General features: G+C 43.5%; 1 protein-coding gene across 2 annotated transcripts; it reads left to right on the forward strand.

Annotated features, from left to right (window-relative positions):
* Positions 1 to 189: 189 nt before the first annotated feature.
* On the forward strand, positions 190 to 21220 carry LOC309707679 (uncharacterized protein). 2 transcript variants are annotated; one of them, XM_082535152.1, is made up of 9 exons: positions 191 to 547; positions 8959 to 9053; positions 9341 to 9422; positions 10041 to 10410; positions 12186 to 12257; positions 14494 to 15638; positions 16406 to 17235; positions 17393 to 17629; positions 19373 to 21220. In XM_082535152.1, exons 1-9 carry the CDS (start codon positions 453 to 455, stop codon positions 19624 to 19626), a joined length of 3180 nt encoding a protein of 1059 aa, XP_082391278.1. In that variant the 5' UTR covers positions 191 to 452; the 3' UTR covers positions 19627 to 21220. The 2 variants fall into 2 exon arrangements, with proteins under 2 accessions (XP_082391279.1, XP_082391278.1); XM_082535153.1 differs by lacking the exon at positions 12186 to 12257 and having other exon boundaries at positions 190 to 547.
* Positions 21221 to 22499: the final 1279 nt, after the last annotated feature.

Below are 22499 nucleotides of genomic sequence, written 5' to 3' on the forward strand. Positions count from 1 at the left end.
CAGTCTCATAAGTATGTTGTATTTTCTTTTGTTTGAATAAATAACATGAAACTATATTTTTCTTTTAATTTATTTTGCAATTCTCTCGTTTCAAGAGCTAATCACGCTTCTGAGAAACGGTCTACTTTTTCATCTGCTTGCTGGGCGCATCCATTTTCCCGTAGGGGTGGCCCACATCACCCTATTTAGTGAGCGATACGATATTTAACATTTTCTTGTTGTGAGGAAATTTAAACACTAGTTTAGTGAAGTCGTGTCTTGGTGCGATGTTTGCCGACTGGGGAGCCGTGACAGACCACAGCAGGTCGTGTTTTAGCATCCGTCGCACCCCTTCACCGAGTTGCTGTGGGAGCGTCTGGAATAACCTTGGTGTGAGCCAGTTGAGAGGCTGGAGAAGAGAGCGAGAGACTGAACGGTGAGGCGGCCGAAGATCAGCGATTGCTGGCGTGAACATGGCGGAGACTGTACGCTCACTCTTCGAGTACCGGGACCCGCACAGCCTGGATAGCGACGGAGAGGGAGTGAAACCAGCACCAGCACCACGGGGGTGAGAGAGCCCGTTAACTATGAAATACAGGCTTTTAATAGTTTAAAAAAGAAACTGCTTTAACATACTGTTTTCCTACCCGTGACAGCTAGAGTCGGGTGGGTGTGTGCGCGCATGTACGCGTGAGGGTGTTTTGATGCAAGTAAAGTTACAATTACAGTTCATTCGTCGAGTTTGTCAGTGAGTGAACGTCCACTTGAGAGAAATTACACGAGAAACTCGCGTGTTTGTTTCGTTGTTACCTTGTTTTTTCCACCGTTAATTCCACCTTACAAAGCGGCTCCAAAAAGGGGTGTGCGCGCGTGCGTGAGCGAGCGTGCGACTGTTGTGTCTGACAGTGAATTTACCCACTGAAGAAGCTGTGTGTGTATGTGTGTGTGTGTGTGTGTGTGTGTGCGATAAGTGACAGAGTGAAGAATAATTAGCACAGACACACAGTTTCAGCTACAGTAACAACGCATGCACCACACACTTGTTACTTTTCCAGGTACGCGGGGAAAGATGGAGGTTAATAGTACGTTCTGTGTTAGTGTACATAACAAAAGTTTTCAGCACCACAATCCCACTGCTCACTGTCACAAAGTTATAAAAATGCTGGAATTAGTGTACTGTCAAAGCTGCCCTGTGTGTATCTCTCTGTGTAAGTGCGCGCCCGCGCCTGTGTGTAGGGCGCGCTCTCGTGTGTGTGTGTGATTGTGTGAGAGAAAGACACACACACACACACGCATAGGGAGGGGAGAGAGCGTGAGAGAGAAAGGAGCAGCTCTGTGTGTGTGTGTGTGTGTGTGTGTGTGTGTGTGTGTGTGTGTGTGTTAGAGCAGAGGAAGGAGGAGGGAATGTGTGTGTGAGGGATGGGAGGGGGAGAGAGTGTGTGCGTGACAGTGTGTGTGTGTGTGTGTGTGTGAGAGAGAGAGTGAGACAGAGATGAGGAGTGGGAGGGGGAGCACAGTGTGCAAGGAGTGTGTGACAAAGAGAACAGGAGTGTGTGTGTGTGTGTTTGGTGGTTGAGGGAATGAGTAAGTGTGTGTATGTTGGGAAGACAGGGGTGTGTTTGAAAGAAGAGAGAATGTGTTTTAAATGTGTTTTTCAGAGTGTGTGTGTGTGTGCTTTGTGTGTCTAGTTGTTTGTGAGTGTGTGTGCAACTGAAATAGAAAAATAGAAACTAATTTGTGTGTGTGTGATGGGGGGGGGGGGGGTAAATAGAGAGTGGGGCATGAAAGGTGTGTCTACGGTGAGGCACAAGAGAGGGACAGAGACAGAAAGGATTGTGAGACTGTGAAGGACATGTGTGTGTGAGTGTGTACGTGAGAGGAGCATATAAAAAGTGTATGTGTGTGTTTTGGTGTGTAACTGTGTGTGTGTGTGTGAAAGAGAGAGAGACAGAGATAGAGGGGAAGTGTGTTAGAGGCACAGAGAAGGGGAGGGGAGAGTGTGTTTGCGCATACGTGTGTGTTAGGAGAGTGGGGGAGGGAATGTGAGTGTTTGTTTGTGTGTTCATGTGTGTGTGTGTGTGTGTGTGTGTGTGTGTGTGTGTGTGTGTGAGACAGTGTAGGGAAGTGTGTGTGAGAGAGAGAGAGAGCAAGCACGAAGGACTGTGTTTATGTGAAACCAAGGAGTGTGTGGGTTTCAGTGTGTTTTTAGTAGGGATAACAATCACATGTGTGACTGGTAAAGAGTGTGTGTGTTGGCTAGTTGTTTAGGATTGTGTTAATTGTGCATGTTGTCTTAAGAGTAAACATTATTTTTGGGAGGTGTGTGTCAGAGATGGTGCAGAAAGTAGTGAGGGAGAGAAAGTGTGTGTCTTTAAGAAACTGAGGTGTGTGTGTTGGTGATGAGCAGAGGGTGGGGGGGTGGGATGGGGGTTAGAGAGGGAGAGTGTGTGTGTGTCAAAGAGGAGAAAGCTAGAGAAGATGGAGGGTGTGTGTTGCACACAGAGAGACAGCACACAGTGAGTGAGTGTGTGTGTGTGTGTTTAAGAGAGAGAGAGCAGGAGAGAGAGAGAGAGAGAGAGAGAGAGAGAGAGGAAAAGAGAAGGGAGGGTGTGTGACAGGGTGAGGATGTGCATGCGTGTGTGTATATGTGTGTGTGTGCGCATTCACTTGCATGCGTGCAAGCTTTTGAAACAGCAGGGGAGGGTGAGTTTAAGTGTGTGCTGTGTATGTGTGTGTCTTGGAAACTGAAAAAGAAGGCTTGGTAGCTGCATATGCTGCGTGTGTGCGTTTTCTGTGTTTGTGTATTTGTTCTGGTAGGAGGTGTGTGTGTGTGTGTGTGTGTGTGTGTGTGTGTGTGTTCGTCCGTCTGTGAGTGTGTGTGTTTGTTCTGCAGTCAGTAAGAAAGGGAGGGGTGTGTGTCAAGGGGGAGACAGACACAAGGTTTGTGTGTGTGTCTGTATGTGTGTGTAGCTCCTAGACAAGGGCAGTATGTTTGTGTGTGTCATACAGAGGGAAGGAGAGTGTTTATGCATCTACTTTGTTTATGAAAGAGGAAAGGACAGTGTGTGTATGTGCGTGCATGCTCAAAGGAAAAGTATGTTGATGTGTGTGTGTGTGTGTGTGTGTGTGTGTGTGTGCCTTGTGTGGGTGGTATGGTATATGTGAGAAGGGGGAGGAGTGTGTGTGTTTGTATCTCTTTTATTATTGAGGATTCTGTGTGTGTGAGTGTGTGTTGGAGAGAGAGAGGAAATATTCTGCATGAAGGACAGAGTATATGTGAGGCTTTATTGAGTGAGTTTGTGCATGAGTGTGTGTGAGATTGTGCATAATCCAAATGTATGTGGAGCGCAGAAACAGTTGCGTGACAAGAGGTTGTGTGTCTTTGCATCTGCCAGCACACGTAGTATTTGTTTGTTTGTGGCTGAGAAAGAATAATGGGTCTGATGGAACATGTGTGTATGCGTGCCGTACAGTGGAGGAGAAAATAAATTGTAGCAGATATGCATGAGTTTGAGAATCTGTAATGTACAGATTGAATGTGTGCGTGCTTGCTTTTGTGTGTGTGTAAATGAGGGAAAAAGTGTGTGTGTGTCAGAGATGGAACATGAGACTGTGGGTTTGGTTATTTGAGAGAAACTGAGCGCTGGGGAGAGAGAGAGAGAGAGTGTGTGTGTGCTTCACTGAGCTTTTCTATGTGTGTGTGTGTGTGTGTGTGTACACATGTGAGCTTTGGCGAGAGGGGGAGGGGTATGTGTGTGTGCGTGCATGTGAGCTTGGCTAGAGAGAGAGGATATTTGTGTGCACTTTGTGTGTATGTGTGTGTGTGTGTGTCAGAGAGTGAGTGTGTTTGCGTGCCTGTAAGCCTGAGAGGGAGGGGTGTGTGTGTGTGAGTGCGTGTGTGTGAGCGCCTGTTTGCGTATGTGTGTGGGTGTGTGTGTTTGTGCATTCATGTGGACTAGGGAGGGGGAGGGATGAGTGTGTGTATGTGTGTGTGTGTGTGTCCGCGCACATGTGGACTCTATGAGCTCTGTGTCTGTATGTGTGCTCACGCATATGTGGGTCTTGAGTATGGACTTGTTTGTGTACTTGTGCATGCATGTGGGTTGGCGAGAGGTGTGTGTGTGTGTGTGTGTGTGTTGGGAGTGAAGGAGGGAGAGAAGAATGAGAGAATCGATTGAGAGGGTGAGACAGGAATGGAGGGAGATATCGAAGGGTCAACTCGCCGAAGAAGTGGAGGTGAGACAGATTTGGTTGGCGAGAAAGTTCCCAGAAACTCAGTGAACCAGAACCGAATACACAGGCAGACGCTCAGAAGACCCAAAATAATCCAGCAAAATATAAATGGAGAAAAACTTTGGTTTTCTGGAAATAAGCTGCTAACCTGTTGGGAAGCTAAACCTGTCTGTCCCGAGTGGTTTCTGGCAGTATGTAGGCATCACTGCAGAGTCCCCCATGACTGCAGTCATATTCTGATAAGCTATAACTTCATCATGCTGTTGTTATTCTCACGTTGTTATTTAATCATCCGGTTTAGTTACCAAGTATCAGGGGTGTAACGATATTTGCTTCTTTGACTTTGTTTGCTTCAGCGCGCCCTGCGATCCACATAATTGCTGTCTGAAACTGCACCACGTGAGGCCAGATTGAAGTTTTTTTTTTTGGGAGCGCACAACCTGTTTTTTGTTTTTTTTTAAATACTGGCTGTTTGTCAACTACAGCGTGAACGCAGAGTTAGCCATCACAGCTGGGCACATAAAGTGCGATTTCTACTCATTTTTTTATTATGTGTTAACTCACTCCCCATTTTAACAAAAAAATTAACCCTTCTGTACATCCATAACCTGCAAGTGTTCTGCAATTTTTTAAATTCAGTTTTATTTATTTAACGCGAAATCACAACAACAGTTGCCTTAAGGGGCTTGATGTTGTAAGATGAATACTATAATACAGGTCAGTGCAGTATAATGTATTGTGGCTCCTTAATTTAATCACAATCACAATTATTTTGGTCAGTATTAAGATCAATGGAATTATTTAGGAGTTCTCACTGACTTTGAATAAATAGTGGATTTGTTCAAATTTCAACTATAATGTAAGCGAGCTAAACTGCTGCAGCCAAGGAATGAATTTGCTGGTACAAGTAAAGAAGATGGCAAAGCGCCACAATAGTCGTTTTATCTCACTTATATTGCTTTCATGAATGAACAGTTTAATTGATTGCACAATCCTAGCGCACTCTGATTTCAAGCATAGCAATTCCTGTAAAATGTATTCAGATTAAAGCAGATGGCCGAGTTCTCATGCTTACAAAAAAACAGAAAAGTCTTAAATTTGTAACTCTGTTATACTGAGAGTACAGGTGCTATTCATACAGTGTACCTAGATCATTTATTTACTCTTTCTTATGATATGAAAAGCCTAGCTAGTTTTTTACGCTATGTCCGATTGATCGAATATGTTTTGAGAACATGTTTGTCTGGCTCAAATTTTGAATATTTGGTTATTAAGCTAAGTGTATTAATTGTCAGTGTGCGACATAACACAGCAGAGTGTTGTCACAAAGCGCGTGTGGGTTGCTGGTTTTCACAGAGGATGTTATTATTGTAACGACTGGTCGGCCGCACGGTCATGTGGCTTTTTAAATTCTGTGATAAGTTGAAGAGCACAACTGTTGTGGAGGAGACGTTTCGGCTTTCATGCACGTTGAAACGCTCTATTGTGATTTGTTGGTGATTACCGGGTTGTTTCTCTTCTTTTTCAGATTTATTTGCAAATCAGGGTTTGTGTGTTTGTTTGGCACAGGCACAGGGAAGCTTAACAAGAGGAGGGGAGAAAATCTACATATGTGAGTGCAAATGAAGGCGCTCAGTCTTGTTTTACACTATCATAAACACACAGACATGTGCACACAGTATCATGAGATGGGAGTGGAGTGGATCAATAGAAAGACAGTGGGTCTGGTTGATATCTCCTCAGTGACTGTCCTCCCCTCCCTCTGTTCTGTCTCTGTATTATTTTTCTCATTTGCTCCCTTTTCCTACTTTTCTCCCTCTCTGTTTCCTACTGCTTCAGTTTTTTCCTTTCTAGCCCTTTTCCCCTTCCTCTTCTGTTTTTTTATTTCACTCTCTTGTCTGCATGCAAACACACACACACACAGACCCACACACACACACACACACACACACACATGCACGCACTGACAGTAATGAACACTTCAAAATCCAAAGCACGATCTTCCTATGGCCTAGTTTTAAAAGCCTCCAATGTCATGTGAGTGAAAAATAGACTGACGGAAAACAATATTGAGATGTGTGGTAACAGAACTAGCCCAGATTCTGCAGAGGCAGAATCAGTTTGGCTCTTGTGAGTTTGGCTGTTTTGGCGTTGGATTTACACTGAAGAAGAAAATCTCACACGGCCATACTGGGCTCTCACAGGTGGCGGCATTCAGGCTCCATGGGGGTAATGGCACTCTCTTTAGTTTTGATCCGGGTGTCTCGAGTCCAAACACTCACAAGATGGCAGGCTCTTACTATGATTGATACAGTCATTATGTGTTGTATGTTGATTTGTCTCAGTTTAGTTTATTATGGCTCCTTGACACTCAACAGTACTTAAACTGTATTTATTTATTTACTGAATCTCTTTCTGGGGGAGGAAAGTGGCGGGCTGATTAGGATAATGTGGTATTTTCTCATTTAATGGCAAGTTTTATTCAAATTAAATATCACTTTGACCAGTGGGATTTTTTCCTTTACTTTAAACAATAATAAACCACACATCCCATGCTACAGCCATTTTCACACATGCAATGCAGCCCTGAACGCAGATTTATCAGACAGGGTGAATGTGAGAACGCAAATGTCAGAGGCACTGGGATCAGACACTGGCGGGTCTTTAACCTAGTAGCTCCTTACTACAAAGTCTTATGTGTAGCCGGATTATTCGAACATTGTCTCAGTCTGCAGCCGTTTACCCCCAATGAGCAGGCGTTGTGTGCTGCCTATTGCATGCTCCATGCCGCCTCACCTAAAACCACACAGCGTATTATCAGTAGTGTGAATGCGTCTGTTTCCTGCTGCACGTGAGAAAGGACGGCTGGTTAAAATACCCTGACCATATTTGAAAGTGTTGCAAGTTCATTTGTGAAAATTTGTGACTTAAATTTGGTAAATTTTCATGTTTTCACACATGCAGTGCAGCCCAGATGGAGGTGCATGTAAGAATGCAGCAGTCTCGATAGCTTTCTACTATAGACTCTGCGTTATGTCTGATAACACACAGAACAATGTCTCGGATAATACTAATGCGATCGTGGCTCAAAAGTTGGGAGTTCGCCTTGTAATCGGAAGGTTGCCAGTTCGAGCCCCGGCTTGGACAGTCTCGGTCGTTGTGTCCTTGGGCAAGACACTTCACCTGTTGCCTACTGGTGGTGGTCAGAGGGCCTGGTGGCGCCAGTGTCCGGCAGCCTCGCCTCTGTCAGTGCGCCCCAGGGTGGCTGTGGCTACAATGTAGCTGCCATCACCAGTGTGTGAATGGGTGGATGACTGGATATGTAAAGCACTTTGGGGTCCTTAGGGACTAGTAAAGCGCTATATAAATACAGGCCATTTACCATTTTTTTATTTTAATGCCATTCACACACTTTGAATTATAGGATTGTGGAATGGGAGTAATATGTCCTTCTTCCCGCATGTGGCAAGTGATTGATTATTGATTATTTCAAGTAGTGAGAAACAGTCCAGTGAAGACTATCTGCTGTTGTGTGTTACACATGAGAAAGTGTCCTACGTTCATGTGTGAAAGTGGCTTACATCTGTAATTTGTGGTTAGTTTTTCACTCTGTTTCTGATATGAAGTATGCCCTAAAGTTTTTGAATCCTAAAAGTGCTGTTGGTGCAGTTCTGGGTGCGTGGTAATGTGCATGCTGTGCACATGATGGGACAATCCCAGTGCTGGCATCAGACTAATCCACTGATCAACAGGTGGTGCTAATGAGCCAAGAACAACAACAAGACCGTAGTGATTAATGCAGGGTCTAATAATTTACAGTTTGCATGAGATACGTTTTGTACGTGTTACTTTTTGTCTTTGTGGCCCCCTTCCACTACAGAAGAATCAAAGATTGAAAAAGCAGCATTAGAAACACATCCATTTGCCGCAGTGGACAGTTTTCATTGTTTTCAGCACTAAGTTTCACTGAACTACAGAGAGCTCTTTGTATGTTGTGACTGAAGTCTTCTCCATTGAAAGTATGAAAGCTGGATGTGATGTCATTGATTGTTCTCGTCATCACCAGTTCAATGTTTTGAACCTGCATGTGACGAGAGAGGTGCAAGTCTGACTGTGAACCTTCGTGCTCATTGGTTAATTACTAATTAGTCTTTCACACTGTCTGTGGTCTTCTCCAAGGGCTGCACAAACAGGGGTAAGCCACATATTTTTGACACTGCCCCCTAGTGACAGCACACAGGCACAACATGTATACCAACCAGTATCTGGAAAGCTGTGAAGGTCAGTGAAGTATAATGAATATAATATAAGGATGGCTAGCTGCTAATTACTGGGGATGTATTTGCCTCTTAATTAAAACATATTTGTTGCTCCCTGAGCCCTCTTTAATTTCTGAACCTGAATTGTGAGAAAAAGACGATTATATCCTCTTTGCCAAGAGTTTTGTTGGACTTGGACTGAGCGACTTCCTTAGTCAGTCGGTGCAGATCGTGTAAAATCCTAAACTCTACTAGATTTTCCTGTTGTTCCAGTCAAACACGGTGAAGAGCTGTTTAAATAACCATGTTCTACTTACTGTGCATTTTTGTTTGCTGATATTGGAGTTAGCCCTCCAATGTGGTCTGCATTGATTCATTAGGTGGCTATCAGTTTATTGATCATATCTGATTGATGTGAAGTTTGGCCAGTAGGCCAATTGATTAAATGATAATTGTGTGCTTTTGTGGGTCTGTTTGTTTTCTGCAGACGCGGCTGTGGGAGGAAGAGAAAAGGGACGCCCATGAAAGTCTTTGTAACGCCCACTGAGGAGGAGAGCGTGTCTGAACACAGGTTCAGCCCAGGTGTGTGTGTGTGTATTATTATTCTTACAGCAATGACCTGTGCATGTTCATGTTTGTGTGTGATATATGTATCTGCATCTGTTGGTGTGTGTTTGTGACTGGTGTGGGTGCAGAGCATGTGACCTAGTTTTGTGTATGTGTCTGTGTGCTTGACTGTGTATGTGCTGCTATGTGCACTTGTGTATGTGCTGCTCCAGGAGATGGGGTGATGCCCTGTGTGTGTGCCCATGTGTTTCCCTGTGCACATGTTTGTAATCCTTTTATACTGACAGTTTCTGTGCTCTCAGGTGAACGAAAGGAGGCAGGAGAGAATAAACGTCCCATGCTGGACAGTCCTTTCTACAATTCAGAGCCTACTCCTCATCCCTGGTGAGTGTAAATTAAATAGTACTTCCTTTCCATCTTCTAGACAAAATAAATGGTGACTAACCTTCTTTAATTCAACTCAGAATTCACCAATCAGAGCAGCAGCATCTGTAAACCCTGGGTGGATGAACTCCTGGCATATTTACTGTTTTTTGTATTTTTTTTTAACTTTATACATGACTCAAATGACTGATGAATTATAATAATTACTGTATATTCATTTTCTGTAAAGCAGCTACTTGTTTCAGCACTAGGAGCTCAGTCTGAGTGGAGTTTTTTTTCTCCTCCTCTTACCTCATGTTATGTATTTTCGTTGTTTTTTCCTACCAGCCTACCTTTCTGACATGTCTCCCCAATGTGATGTTTGTGTAAAGTTGGTCAGAAGGTTCCTTTGTAAGTGCGCATGCGCCATTAGCGTGCTGCCTGCTGTAACCCTAATTTCCTTCAGGATTAATAAAGTATTCTGATTCTGATTCTGAAACACAGCTAGAAAAGCAGAAACACAACATCTTTCCAGTCCTAAGAAAGTAGGAAAAAGCATAAGGACAGAACAGAATAATAAAAACAATATTATTTTAATAAAGGTGAATTTTACTTCCAATCCTCCACCTCCTTCATCAGTGGTCCATCGGAGCAGGCTCATGACAAGGTCTCCCCCGGACTCAAGCACGGCTCCTGCTCATCCTCTACACCAGCTCTGTCTCCAGCTGCTTCCTCAGCTGCAACACCAACGCCTGTCCCCGCCCCCGCCCCAGCCTCCGCTGCTTCAGCTCAGGCCCCCTCTCTGACCCCTGCGTCCACAGCTCCAGCTGCTCCAACAGCCTCCGCTCCGGCTCCGACAGCCAGCTCTTTCCCTCCCTCCCCTAACTGCCGTATCCGAGAGGTCCACTGCGGCAACCAGGTGCGACTGGTGGTTATTGCCATTCGAGACATCACCAAGGGCGAGGAGATCACTGTGGACTACAGCCTAACCGAGTGGGGCGAGAACCTGGTCAGTGTCATGGCACATATTACATCGAGACTTTTTCTCATCCTTAACCTCACATTAGTGCTTGCTTATGTTAGGGATCCTATAGACAGTCTAACAATGCAGAAAACCTGATGAAATGTTAGCGCTTGTTGCCAAAATTTGGTTCAAGGATTGACTGCTTTTTTCCAGTGTTTATCAGTCGCTCAGGGAGAAATTAGTTTTAAAAAGGTCTCCTCGTCAATAGTAGCCAGGATAGACCACAGCACAGTGCAGCCACAGGACATTTTGTTTTGATTGAACGTAGCTGCTCATGTTTGCTTTCTCTTTACAGCTCAATCATCTACTTAGCCAAACCTATAACAAAACAGTGTTTTTATGCCTACATAAAAGAAAACTCCCCCCAAAAAAAGATCTGGGCTCACCCCAAAGGAAAACCACCACATTAAAAAAGTAATTTAGTTAAGAATGGAATAGATTTGTATTTATCTAGTGGTCAGGCATGGCAGACTTCATTTAAATAAGGTAACACAGACTTATTATATATGGGCCAATCCTCTTTCTTACACGTAGTCACCCCCAAAGAGCCCATTTTTTGCTAGGAAAAAGCTTCACACTGTATGTAAAGGATGGACTGAGCCTCTGTGACATCACCTATTTGTTTGGTTTATAGTCACTGTTTTAAAGCCTCGAGCTCAGCTATGTGCGTAATGAGTGAGGGGTGGATCTGACTGAGAAACTACGGACACTGCACACTCATGCAGCTGCGTCTTGTCAATCAAATGTCAGATAGACCATAATATAGAACATGAGCCATCATGTTCATCTTAATAAGACCTGAAACTAGCGAGACCACAAATTTATCAAGATAATGTTTACTGAGGTTATGGATCGAATGAGAAGTACTTAGAAGTACTGGACTTATTTTCGCAACTGGAAAAGTGACTCCCCCTGCTGACCATAAGAAATAACGCAGATATACCGCACATTTTCTTTTCAGCTGTGGAGACCACAGCCATCTTTTATATACACTCTTTGGCTGAAACTTCCTTTTAAGCTCAGGTGGAAAATCAGTTTTTAATCCAAACCCAACCGCTGGTCGAGGATAGGTCAAGGAAAGCCATTCACACTCTGAATATCACTGATGGCTTCAGATAGGCAACCATATGTACTCACATTCTTGGATCAGCTTCAAACACGTATCCCTGTTTCACACACACACACACACACACTGCTCACACATTAATGTTACACACACAAGCTAAGCAAGGCATGGGGTTACCATGGTGATGGTTGAGCTCCAGCTCGCTTTCTACCTATAGTGCTTAAGCAACAGTCGCCATGGTTATTGCATGACATCTGTTCTTTTAATGGATCTCATTAGATCAGATCAATTTATTCAACAGGATGATGATACCAGAATCCATTTAGGAAGATTAAATTGACAAAAATGGAGAAATTGACATCAGTGGCTGCAGTGGAGCCAAGGCGGCTCACGTTCTGTTAGACTTTTGTTATTGGTTAATTGATTTGCTCTGTACCCGGCATTCCAGCATGATTGATAATCCCATTTTAATTTCTTATGAGAAGCTGACAGTGTTTGAATGCAAGTCTATTTGAACTTCTTTTTGCTTGGCTCGTTATTGAGACTTTTGGCGTCATAATCAACCTTTGCGCCTTGGGCCAACTGTGGAGGGCTATCCTTGTGCTCTCTGAGTGACAGCTGAGTCTGATTGTGATGGCAAACATTAATGTGCAGCGTGCTGGCTGTTTTAATGTGAGTGGTCTGTGTCCCGCAGGGTTTTCGTGGTACTGTTTCTCCCGCGCAACATGACTGCAGCTCTGACACCGAGACCAACAATATCAAAAAGGTAAAAGAAAAACACCACTTGGTTCCTAAAAGCACAAACAGTGATGTAAAAAACAAAACAAAAACCCCCGCAGCGTTGTAATTTTTAAAGATGTGACAAGTAGACTTTGCGCAGCACATGTAGTTACTGGGTAGGAGGGGCTGTTTTTGAAGTCTACAAAGGAAAAGCAACATTAATTTTTTTAAATAGACACTTTTTGAGCACATATCCCAACATGAAAATCTCTGTTCAATCGTAACTTCAAGCATTACAAAATATGAAGGTGCTTTAGAAGGTGCTTAAAAGCCAGAGCTTGTCTTCATAAAATCATCCCTTAAGTTTACTTATTGAACTTTTAGATCAATAAGTAAACAAAACAAGTTGTTGTGGCAAAACTAGTCAGCATGAATAAACTTTTAAATTCTATGTTGAATTCTAGGTGATGTCATTCTGCAGTTTAGCAACAGTTAAAAGTTAAAATCTCCTTTTCCTCCATACAAAGGCACCAGGGACTTGTGGGTAGTGTAGTATTTAGATCTGTCAGCCACACCCATATAAAGGGCAGAGAAAATGTGATTTGCCAGGAACAAAAGATTTAAAAATGACATTAAAACCAGAGGATCATTACATTAGAGTAGGGGTGGGCAATCTCAGTCCACGAGGGCCGGTGTCCTGCAGGTTTTAGATCTCACCTTGGGTCAACACACCTGAATCACATGATTAGTTCGTTACCAGGCCTCTGGAGAACTTCAGGACATGTTGAGGAGCTAATTTAGCCATTTAAATCAGCTGTGTTGGTTCGAGGACACATCTAAAACCTGCAGGGACACCGGCCCTCGTGGACTGAGATTGCCCACCCCTGCATTAGAGTAATTTCTTGGTTGTCTTTTCACATATCCCTAAATTACTTTCTAAATATGAATGAAATTTTTTTGTTAAATTAGGCTTATAAAGTTTTCTCTATACATTGTAAGTATTAAACGAAAGCAAAATGGGTATTTTTTATATTTTCATCTCATAAATTAATAAACTGGCAATGTCGTATTACTCCTTGATGTTCACATGTTTTACTTTCATTGCTATAATAGCATTTTCTGCAAAAACACAGTAAGATAAGTAAGATAAGAGCATAGTGGAGTGTATGGTAACTGATAAATAAAAAACATTTTTTACTACAAGCCACATTTACCCATTCACTGATTCATAAAGAGCATTATTTTATGCCTTAAGGTGCTTTTTTCTATGAATCTCATACTCTCACTCCAGTGGCAATTTGAGGTTCAGCATCCTGCCCAAGTTGTTTTCCATTGCAATAGAGGAACATTTCAGTGTGGGTGGGGTTGTTATAGCAACACGGCCAATAAGTCCAGTGACGTCATTTGTATGCAACGCAAAGGCAACAGTGGTGGACATCAAGTTGATGGTACACCTGCTGCTAAACCTCTGTAGCTCTACGTTGGACCACTGTTTTAGTTCGTGTGTAACAACTTCCTCTCATTGCTGGATTTAAAAAATGGCAGGTTTGATTTTTGTAAAGAAGTCACTCTTATAACTCATTCACTGACGTCACAGTTTTGGCTCAACTTAGCTCACTTGGAACCCCGAATGAGAAGGTACTAAAACAGTACCAGGTACTACCAGTTAATGGGGAACTCTAAAAACTGAGTAGAGTCAAGTGAGTAAAACTAGTGGAAAAGAGGCTGTTGTGCCATGACAGCGTTTCACTAATCAGACTAACAAAAGTTAAACATGCCTTTAGTTGGGATATATTTATGTGAGCAGTGACATTTCAGTTTCATTGGTATGATCTCTAACAGTAATTCTGCCAATAAGTGATATAGTGGACAGCTTTGGAAAACAGCTGTGACTTGGTAGCTCTCAGTGTTTTACAGCAGTTAAACAAGAGCTGCAGTCATGAACTAAAAGCATCTCAGCTTGGCAACTTGTAGTTTTGTTTTGTTTTGTTTTTTTCCTGCACATATTGATCCTCAAGGTTTTATCAGTCTTGCCTATTAAAAATTCTGTTGACTATAATGCACTTATTCAAAGTGGATAGGATAAAAGTTAGGAATATTTTTGCAGATCTGTACAACACATATGTCTAAAGGGAAAAGAAAAAGGGTTCAGGAAGGAAATAACAAAGGTTATGAACTTCAGAAGACTTCAGTTATTTGAAAGTGGACAACTTTTGTGGTAATTTTATTACTACTGTTAAAAAAAACGCAGGCTAACACTTGTTGTTGTTTTTCACGTGCAGGAGGAGGAACCACTCTCCCTGACCACCCAGCAGCAGCAGCGGCAACAACAGCAGCAGGAATATGTCACCCCGTCGTGGTCCCTCTCCCCGTCATCCTCGCCCATCTCCCATTCTGATGCTAGTGACTCAGATGCTGGAGATGAGGACAACTCTAGCCCGCGTGGGCGTGCGATACGCCGGCGAAAGAAACGTCGAGGCACTCCTTCAAAGAAAAAGACCCCCCATCGGACCCCACCGGGGAGGCCGCCGCAAGTCTCCCCATCGAGCGGTCCTCATCACAACCGTCTGTTTCCTTCATCCCATTCTTCAGCGCAGTCTTCCCCACCCTGCTCGTCTTCATCCACTTCTGTGTCCTCAGCCAAGCCTGTGTTCAAACCTCCAGGTCCTTTGGCTTCCAACACTACATGCAGTGTCACCGCGAATGTCTCCAGAGGAGGAGTTTCCATAGACTCCATGCGCCAAACCTGCGAGTACTGTGGACGCCACTTCCGCTCCCTGGGCCGCCACTTAGATAAACACCATGCTCATCAGCCCGATGTTTGCTCCGCACTCGTCGAGCGCTACACGCAGATGCCCCGTCTGCAGGCACAGAACTCGAACCCGGCCTCAGCTCACACGCACACCCAGCAACGCTCGAAATTGTCACATGCTACAGGACAGAGCCGCGGTTCAGATCTATCACCAGGCAGCGTTCAGGATCTCTCCATGTCTCCGCCCACTCTCATGTCAGGTAACCAATCCCCTGCTCCCTGCAGTAGAAACTCCACCCCTCCTGTTCTGACTCCTCCACGAGGACAGAATGCAGTGCCGGTGTCAGTGCTTAAGAGGAGCCCGCCTCCTGTGGCTCTGACGCAGTCCAAGAAGGGAGCGATGAGGAAGCTTAAGAAAGAAAGGCAGGTGGAAGAGGAGGAGGAAGGCATGGATGAAGATGAAGAGGATGTGGAGGTTGTGGAGGTGAAGAGACCAATAGACGAGGATGAAGTAGAGCTGGTGTGCCCTCAGTCCTTCAGCACCAAGTTGGCCAAAGAGATACAGCCACCAAAAGAAGAGGAGGATGAGGAAGAGGAGGAAGAGGAGGAGGAAAATGGGGTGATGGAGGTAGAAGATGAAAGTGGGACAGAAGATAAGGAAAAGGACTTGCTGAGGTAACTTAGTCAGTGAATGAGTTGTAAAAGTTAAGGGCGTTACACACTGAACGCATTGCGTAAACAAAATTCAGAAGCTGACATGAAGCGATGATGAACTCACAACAAACTCCAAACTATTTGCCTCTGATGCCACCTAACTACACTGATAATAACAAATATTAATTATGTTGTCTGATAACACCGGCCTCCGTTTTTAATTAAATTTTTCATTTACTTTCATTATTTATAAAAAAAAATAACTGAGATTTTCAAATGTACCAACACTGTCACTAAAACCTGCCACAATGTTACCACAAGAGGAGTCAGTCTGATCTCAGCCATATACGGCAGCTAACATAGCAATTAACTTCATTTTTTTCCTAGGATTTCTATAAATCTATAAATATAAAAGAAAACAATCATGTGTCTGTTGCACTCTACGCAGAAAGATATTTGTATTCACTAGAACTTTACATTTGTGCTCAGCCACCTTCCTGTTTTATATTAATATAAGCAGGGTACAACCATATGGCAGCCAGCTGAGTTGAGTCCCCTCAAGTAGTCCTCATTGACAAAGGCTCATTCAGGCTGATGCTATAGTGGGAGCCTTTCTGCATTTATAAATTAAAGAACAAATAAGTTACCTGCAAACCTTCAAGAATATTTATGAGAGTGACTGCAGTCAGTCCAAGTCAATATTTGGTTTCCTGTATTGATACAGTATCGCCACACTATGCTGTATAGATTATTATTTTTTTTACCTACCTACTCCCTTTTTTTTGCAGTGGTTCGGGGCGTCACCACATGCTGCCCCTGCTCTCCTCGTTGTCCTCTCTGGTGCTGTACCTCCGCCGGCTGCAGCACTCGGCCTTCTTGTCTCTCTCTCGCCAGCTGCAGTCTGCCGAGGCCTGGCGCCTCCTCTGCCACTCCAGCCTGGCGCTCCTTATCCTGTATAACCGGCGGCGTGAGTGTGAGGTCTCTAAGCTGTCCATCAGTGAATATCGGGCCCGTGTTACTCCTCAATGCCCTGTTCCTGTTCCACCTGGTGCCCCTCCAGCTCTTACCCCATTAGAGGCCTCCCTGTCGCCCTTTGAGCGCATGGTGCTTCCTCACCTCCCCAGAGTCGGAGTCCAGGGTAAACGAGGACGTGTCCAACCCCTCATCCTACCTCCTCACTGTGAGCCCTGTCTGGAGCTTCTCCTGCAGACACGGCAGGATGTAGGAGTTGACCCTGCAAACCCATACGTTTTTGCTCGACCCTACCACTCTCCTGCCACGCCACTGCGTGGCACCGATCTGCTGCGCAGCCTCGCTCGCTCCAGCGGTACCCGCAATCCCCGCGCCCTGACCCAGACCAGGGTTCGTCGACAGGTAGCGATCCTAACTCAGCTGCTGCTTCTCGGGGAAGGAGAGGAGCCCGGACAGCTTGGAGGCAGCGCTGTGGAGAGGCTCGAACACTTCCTTGAGAGGGAGTACCACGTGACGCAGAATTGTGCTGGTATTGGCCAGGACCCAGGCCTGATGGGCAGAGTGGGCCGGGTCGTGCTGTGTGGAGAGAGGGATGGAGTACTGTTCAGAGGAATGAGCCTGAACCACATCTGTCTGGAACTGGATGGTGAGATGGATGGACCGCTCGTGAATGAGTGATGTTTTGTCCTTGGATTGTAACTTTTCTTTCAGTTTTTTGTCAATGATTGAGTGTGACTGCAGTTTATTGGAAACAAACATTTTTAACATCAGACTGATGAAGTTCTCTTCTTTGCTCTTTTCAGTCATGTCAGGAAACTCTGCAGACTCGTACTCGGAGGGAGAATCTGAAGGGGAGAATGTGAAGGAGAAGCCTGAGGTGCACGCCCCTGCTCCGGCTCTGAATCCTACACCCACCCTGCTGTATGTCAGGAAGGGCAAGAACAACGGGAGGGTCGGACGACCCAAGAAGCTCAAGAACAACCAGCCACCCCCTCCGCTTCCTCTTGACCCTCCACCCGCAAACCGCAGGAGAGGCACAGGTCAGCCTAAATCAGGTTTATTTGTGTGTCGAGTGTTATGTGCATTTGCACAATGCAATGAGATAGTTGTGTGTATACGATTTAAAAATAAAAACACTCACACCTAACAAGAAAATTGAAGCCGAATGCATTTATAACACCATTATTAGAATATGAAAAGGTGAAATGAGGAAGAAAAAAGGAGGGAAAGAAACTTCACAACATGAATGGTTCAAGCTGTTTTGTTTGTCAGAGAAAGTGAAGCCCAAGGTGAACTGGTGCATCTTTATCCCAGTAGGGAATATTCACTGGTTGAGTTACAGGAAATAAAAGCTCAATGTTGAAGTCACAAACATTTGATGTACCAAAGAAGCCTCAAGAAGTTGAAGGTTTAGGAGGTGCAAATAATTAAGGCAAGGCAAGTTTATTTGTATAGCACAATTCAACAACAAGGTGATTCAAAGTGCTTTACAGAGACATTAGAAACAAGAACAAATAAAAAGCATGATTTAAAATTAAGATGTTTCGTATTTGAAGTATCTTTAGTTCAGTTTTATTGGAAAGTAATGGATATATTTAGGGGTTTGGGGAATGATAAAGCATAGTATTGCAAATATTGTAACAATACCGACACCAAATATTGCTACTTTATTAAAATAATAAAAATTCTCTGGGAATACTATAACCAAGAGGGCATCCAACACTCAACACACTTAGCGTGACAAAGCTATCTCCTCATTTAGAGTAAACTAATAAAGCAGTTACATGAGGAAAAATAGGATGTAACCTCCTTGCATCTACAAAAAAATACATAAAAGAAAATCAACAGCTGCCTGGTAAATGTATTGATGTTTTCTTTTTCCACATTCTGGGACCAATCGCAGTTTGTGGTGACTGATTGGTTGCCCAGAGCTTGAGAGTGGTGGACACCCAAAACCATTTTTGTTCACAAGGCGTTTGCACAGGTCACCTGATAGGAGGAGACCTTTCTGCAAACAGTCACAGTCTGACTTGGACTGACTGCAAACAACCTCAGAGACTGTCAAAGGTGGCCTGGTAGCACGTAGCACAAGTGGACATGGTTGGTATCGCTGCACAAAGGATGCAAAAAACACACCAAGCTGTCCCTTTTCAGGACATAATTTTTTACATAGAAATCAGTAGTGTCTTAGTTAATAGCTCCAAATAAAGAGCGATCTCAATAAACAGCAGTTGTGGAATCTGATGGGCACAAAATGTTTCTCTCAGTTTGTCACCACAGTCATTTTTTTCTCTCCAAGTTTGATTTGTTTGTTATTTTTCTGATAGAAGTGCTTCCTTCTCTAGAGCTGACTTAAGTGGTAATGAAGTGTTTCAGTTGCATCACTCCTCATTAAACAGTGTGTTGTCTGTTATGTGTGCAGTTGATAAAGAAATATTTTGTCTCTTGCCAAAAAATTAGTTGTGAGATTATTCTCTTTTAGTTAATTTACAGCACATTGTAATTTAACTGTACTGGCAGTAAATTTACAGTCGTATTAAGTTTACTTTTAGTCATATAGTTCAGAAATCTGTGGATCTTCCTGAGTTTCATCACCAGATCTTTATCTTTATCAGACTGGACCTCAGTTTTTATGCTAACATGGAAAAGAAATGTCAGAAAAACAGAAATGTAAACGCTCTCAGCTCTGTATTTTCTCCAGTTCAGCCATAAGCTTTGATTCAGAGTACGAGCTCTAAAAAATCATTTAACCTCTAACTCTGTTCCTCTTTTGTTCACTGCAGGAAAGCGAGGGGTCCTGAAGCGTCCCTGGTCAGAGGCTGAGCGCGCTGCAGTCGAGGAGCACCTGACCCAGAACATCAATGAGCTTCGCGTTCCTGCCAAGGCTGACTGTGAGCGCTGCCTGCAGCAGTGCCCCCTGCTGGTCAACAATCACCGCGACTGGCGAGCCATCAAGTTCTACTGCCACAACCGCATTCAGCTACTGAAGAAGAATCAGCGGCGTGAAAGCGAACCCCAGCCCCTCACTGTCTGCTGAGGGGGCGGGTTTTGGGTGGGTTGGGAGCCCGTAGGATGTTTATTTCGGTGCAGCTGATCAGAGCAGAATCTCAAATGGTACCTGCTGCCCACAAAATGCACTAATTTTGAGAGGACGGTCCTAAATTTAACACCGCTCTCTGGCAGTGCGGTTTGTTTTTGACGTGGCTTCTAATTTGGCACCTGATGGCATTTCATTTTGAGCTATACAAAAAGAAAAATTTGTGCCGCTCCATTTCAAGGTCTTAAAATTACACTCGAGTATTCGTGGTGGTCCTGGTTTTGACGGTTACAGTGGAAGTCTTGTTAAAAAGCAGTGCGCTTGGACTCGGGTGCCGTTTGAGACGTGCCGTGAGAGACCACAGCCTGTGCTGTGTTGTACATGGACATTTTTTTCCCTTCTTCTTACATGGATACACTAAACTGAAATGTAAACACAGGAGGAAACCAATCCCTACAGTGTTGTTATATGAACGTTGTGAAGTAGCATTAGTGTTTTCTGCACTCGGAGACGTTAATAGGACAAATGGCCCGCACTCGGGGGCCACACTTTCCTTCATAGCGGCTTTATAATTAGAATAGACCTAACTTCTGCTAACTGAGAAGAGAATAGCCAGATCTGTCCTCAAACAACTGCGTTTTTTTTTTTCATACAACTGACTGTGCAATTCTGTTCGCATAATATTTGGACCTTAATTTCCATGTGAGGTACTAGACGATGAATGAGTTATGCTCTTGAAGCTACTATAAAGTTTTTTTTTTAATTAATTGAAATGAATCTTCATTGTGATGGAGACAATGGGTTTCATGGCAGCGACAATTAAACGGCCTGTGAATGTTGTGAAGTTCTATTTGGATACCTAAGATGTTTAGTTAAATCACAAAGAGCTGTTGTGAAGCCTGTTGTCTTTCACGTCAACTGATACGGATAAATATTTTGCCCTGAGCAACTCTTATGTTTTAGCTATGATTTTGTGTCTTTCTGCCCATTGCACATTTTCATTCAAAGCAGTAAAAAAAGGTGCTATAGGCCAATAAGCTGGATATCACTTTATGTGTGGAGAGGAGATTTCCCTTGGTTGTGTTAAAAGTTACTTAAAAAATGGGCATTTATCAGAGGAGTGATTGTTCTGTGGCGCCACTTTTGTTGCATTGTCTGTCTTGTCCTTTTCAATGGCTAGAGCTCCTCCTCCTCTTTCTCTGTCCTTTCCCAGCCACACTACACAGTTTGCAGCTCGACCAGATTTTTATTTTTCAGTGTTGCTGGAAATCTGTGTCCATCAGAGTAAAACCTCCATAAAACCTCAAAATGGATACTTGAAGTAATTTAAACCTTTTGCAGAATCTTTGACCTTATCTCGCTCTAGCCTTGCCAGTTACATTGTACATAACAAATATATTATCATTGAGCTAACTGGTTGTTTGTGCTAGGCATTATGTAGCTTTCTCCATTTACAAGGTGTTGCTATCTGTACATAAGGCAGTTTTGTAAATACTCTACAGAGAAACAAAGAAAAAACACAATGTATGACATGCCTTGGTTATTGTGTTATGTTTTTTCTTTTTTATAAGTCTTATAAAAACTTAAAGATCTACGATTTGTGTTGTGGTTATTTAAAAAGCTGAAGTGTTTTATTCTGTTGGAAAAGAAACACTAGAAACACTAATGTCACCGGGTCTTAACTCAATGAAACACCTACACTTACAGGCCACTAAAGCACAGTAGTGTGAAAAAGTGATTGCACCCTTCCTAAGTTCCTATTGTTTTCCATGTTTGTCACACTCAAATGTTTCAGATGAAATGAATTTAAATATTACACAAAGATAACACAAGAAGGTGTTTATAATTATGGGGGGGGGGGGGGGGGGGGATCCAAACCTACTTGGGCCTGTGTGAAACCTAATAACTGGTTGGGCCGCCCTTAGCAGCAACAACTATAATCAAGAGTTTGTGATAACTGGCAATGAGTCATTGGCAATGAACTGCCTTTATAAGGTCATGCCACAGCAACTCAATTGGTTTCAGGTCAGGACTTTGACTAGGCCGCTCCAAAGGTTTTTAACTGTTGGTATGACGTTAGTTTTCTGAAAAGCTGGAAAAACGTTGCCTCGTCTGATGAGTTTGAGGTTCTGCTGTGACATTCAGATGGTAGGGTCAGAATCTGGTGTAAACAGAGCACTGTTTATTTTTATTTATTTATTTTTCGCCTGTTCCGTTTGGTTCTTTTGCCATCAGAATTATTGTCTAAAAGTAAAGAAAGATGCCCAACAGATTTACTTTCCCAAATTTGATTCATCCTTGCTTTTATTGTTTATTTTATTTTCGCTTGCTACACACGGGACAGATATGACTGGGGGAAAGAAAAGGGAGAAAGAAAGTGGGAAAGAAAAACAGTGGGGAAGAGGAACGGTGATAAAGGGCAAAAAACAAAAACCAACAAAACAAACAGACAAAAAATACATATATCAATCACCTGGATCACCTGTTGAGAAAGAGAAAAAAAGCAAAAAAAAACAGCAATCATCGCGATGATCTATGTGAATACTAAATATTGAATATTATTGTGCCACACGTTGGATGGACAGCGCACAGTGTGCTTTGAGGTAGGAACCAAAAAGGGTGTAGTTTGTGTGTGTGAGCACCTGTGTGTACACCTGTGAGCATGGACGCGCTGGTTTTTAAAAGGTTCCTTCATGTAATGATCTGCTAGAGGGTGTGGGGAGCCACAGCCCCGTCCTCCAGGGCATGAAGCAGGTATGGAGGAGATCCAAGCCCCAGACATCCAGAGACCCTCAGCGCACAAGAGACCAAGGAAGACCAACGGAGGGGCAACCGTGCCGGAGCACTGTTTAAATTCCACAGCCTACCTGAGA

Source organism: Aulonocara stuartgranti (assembly GCF_965226115.1).
Source record: "Aulonocara stuartgranti genome assembly, chromosome: 6".
Classification (NCBI taxonomy): Eukaryota; Metazoa; Chordata; class Actinopteri; order Cichliformes; family Cichlidae; genus Aulonocara; species Aulonocara stuartgranti.

Coding starts and splice junctions, on each gene's coding strand:
- LOC309707679 (XM_082535152.1), top strand. CDS start 453: ATGGCGGAGACTGTACGCTCACTCTTCGAGTACCGGGACCCGCACAGC. Junction 9,054..9,340: donor TGAACACAGGTTCAGCCCAG/GTGTGTGTGTGT, acceptor CTGTGCTCTCAG/GTGAACGAAAGGAGGCAGGA. Junction 17,236..17,392: donor CATCTGTCTGGAACTGGATG/GTGAGATGGATG, acceptor TGCTCTTTTCAG/TCATGTCAGGAAACTCTGCA.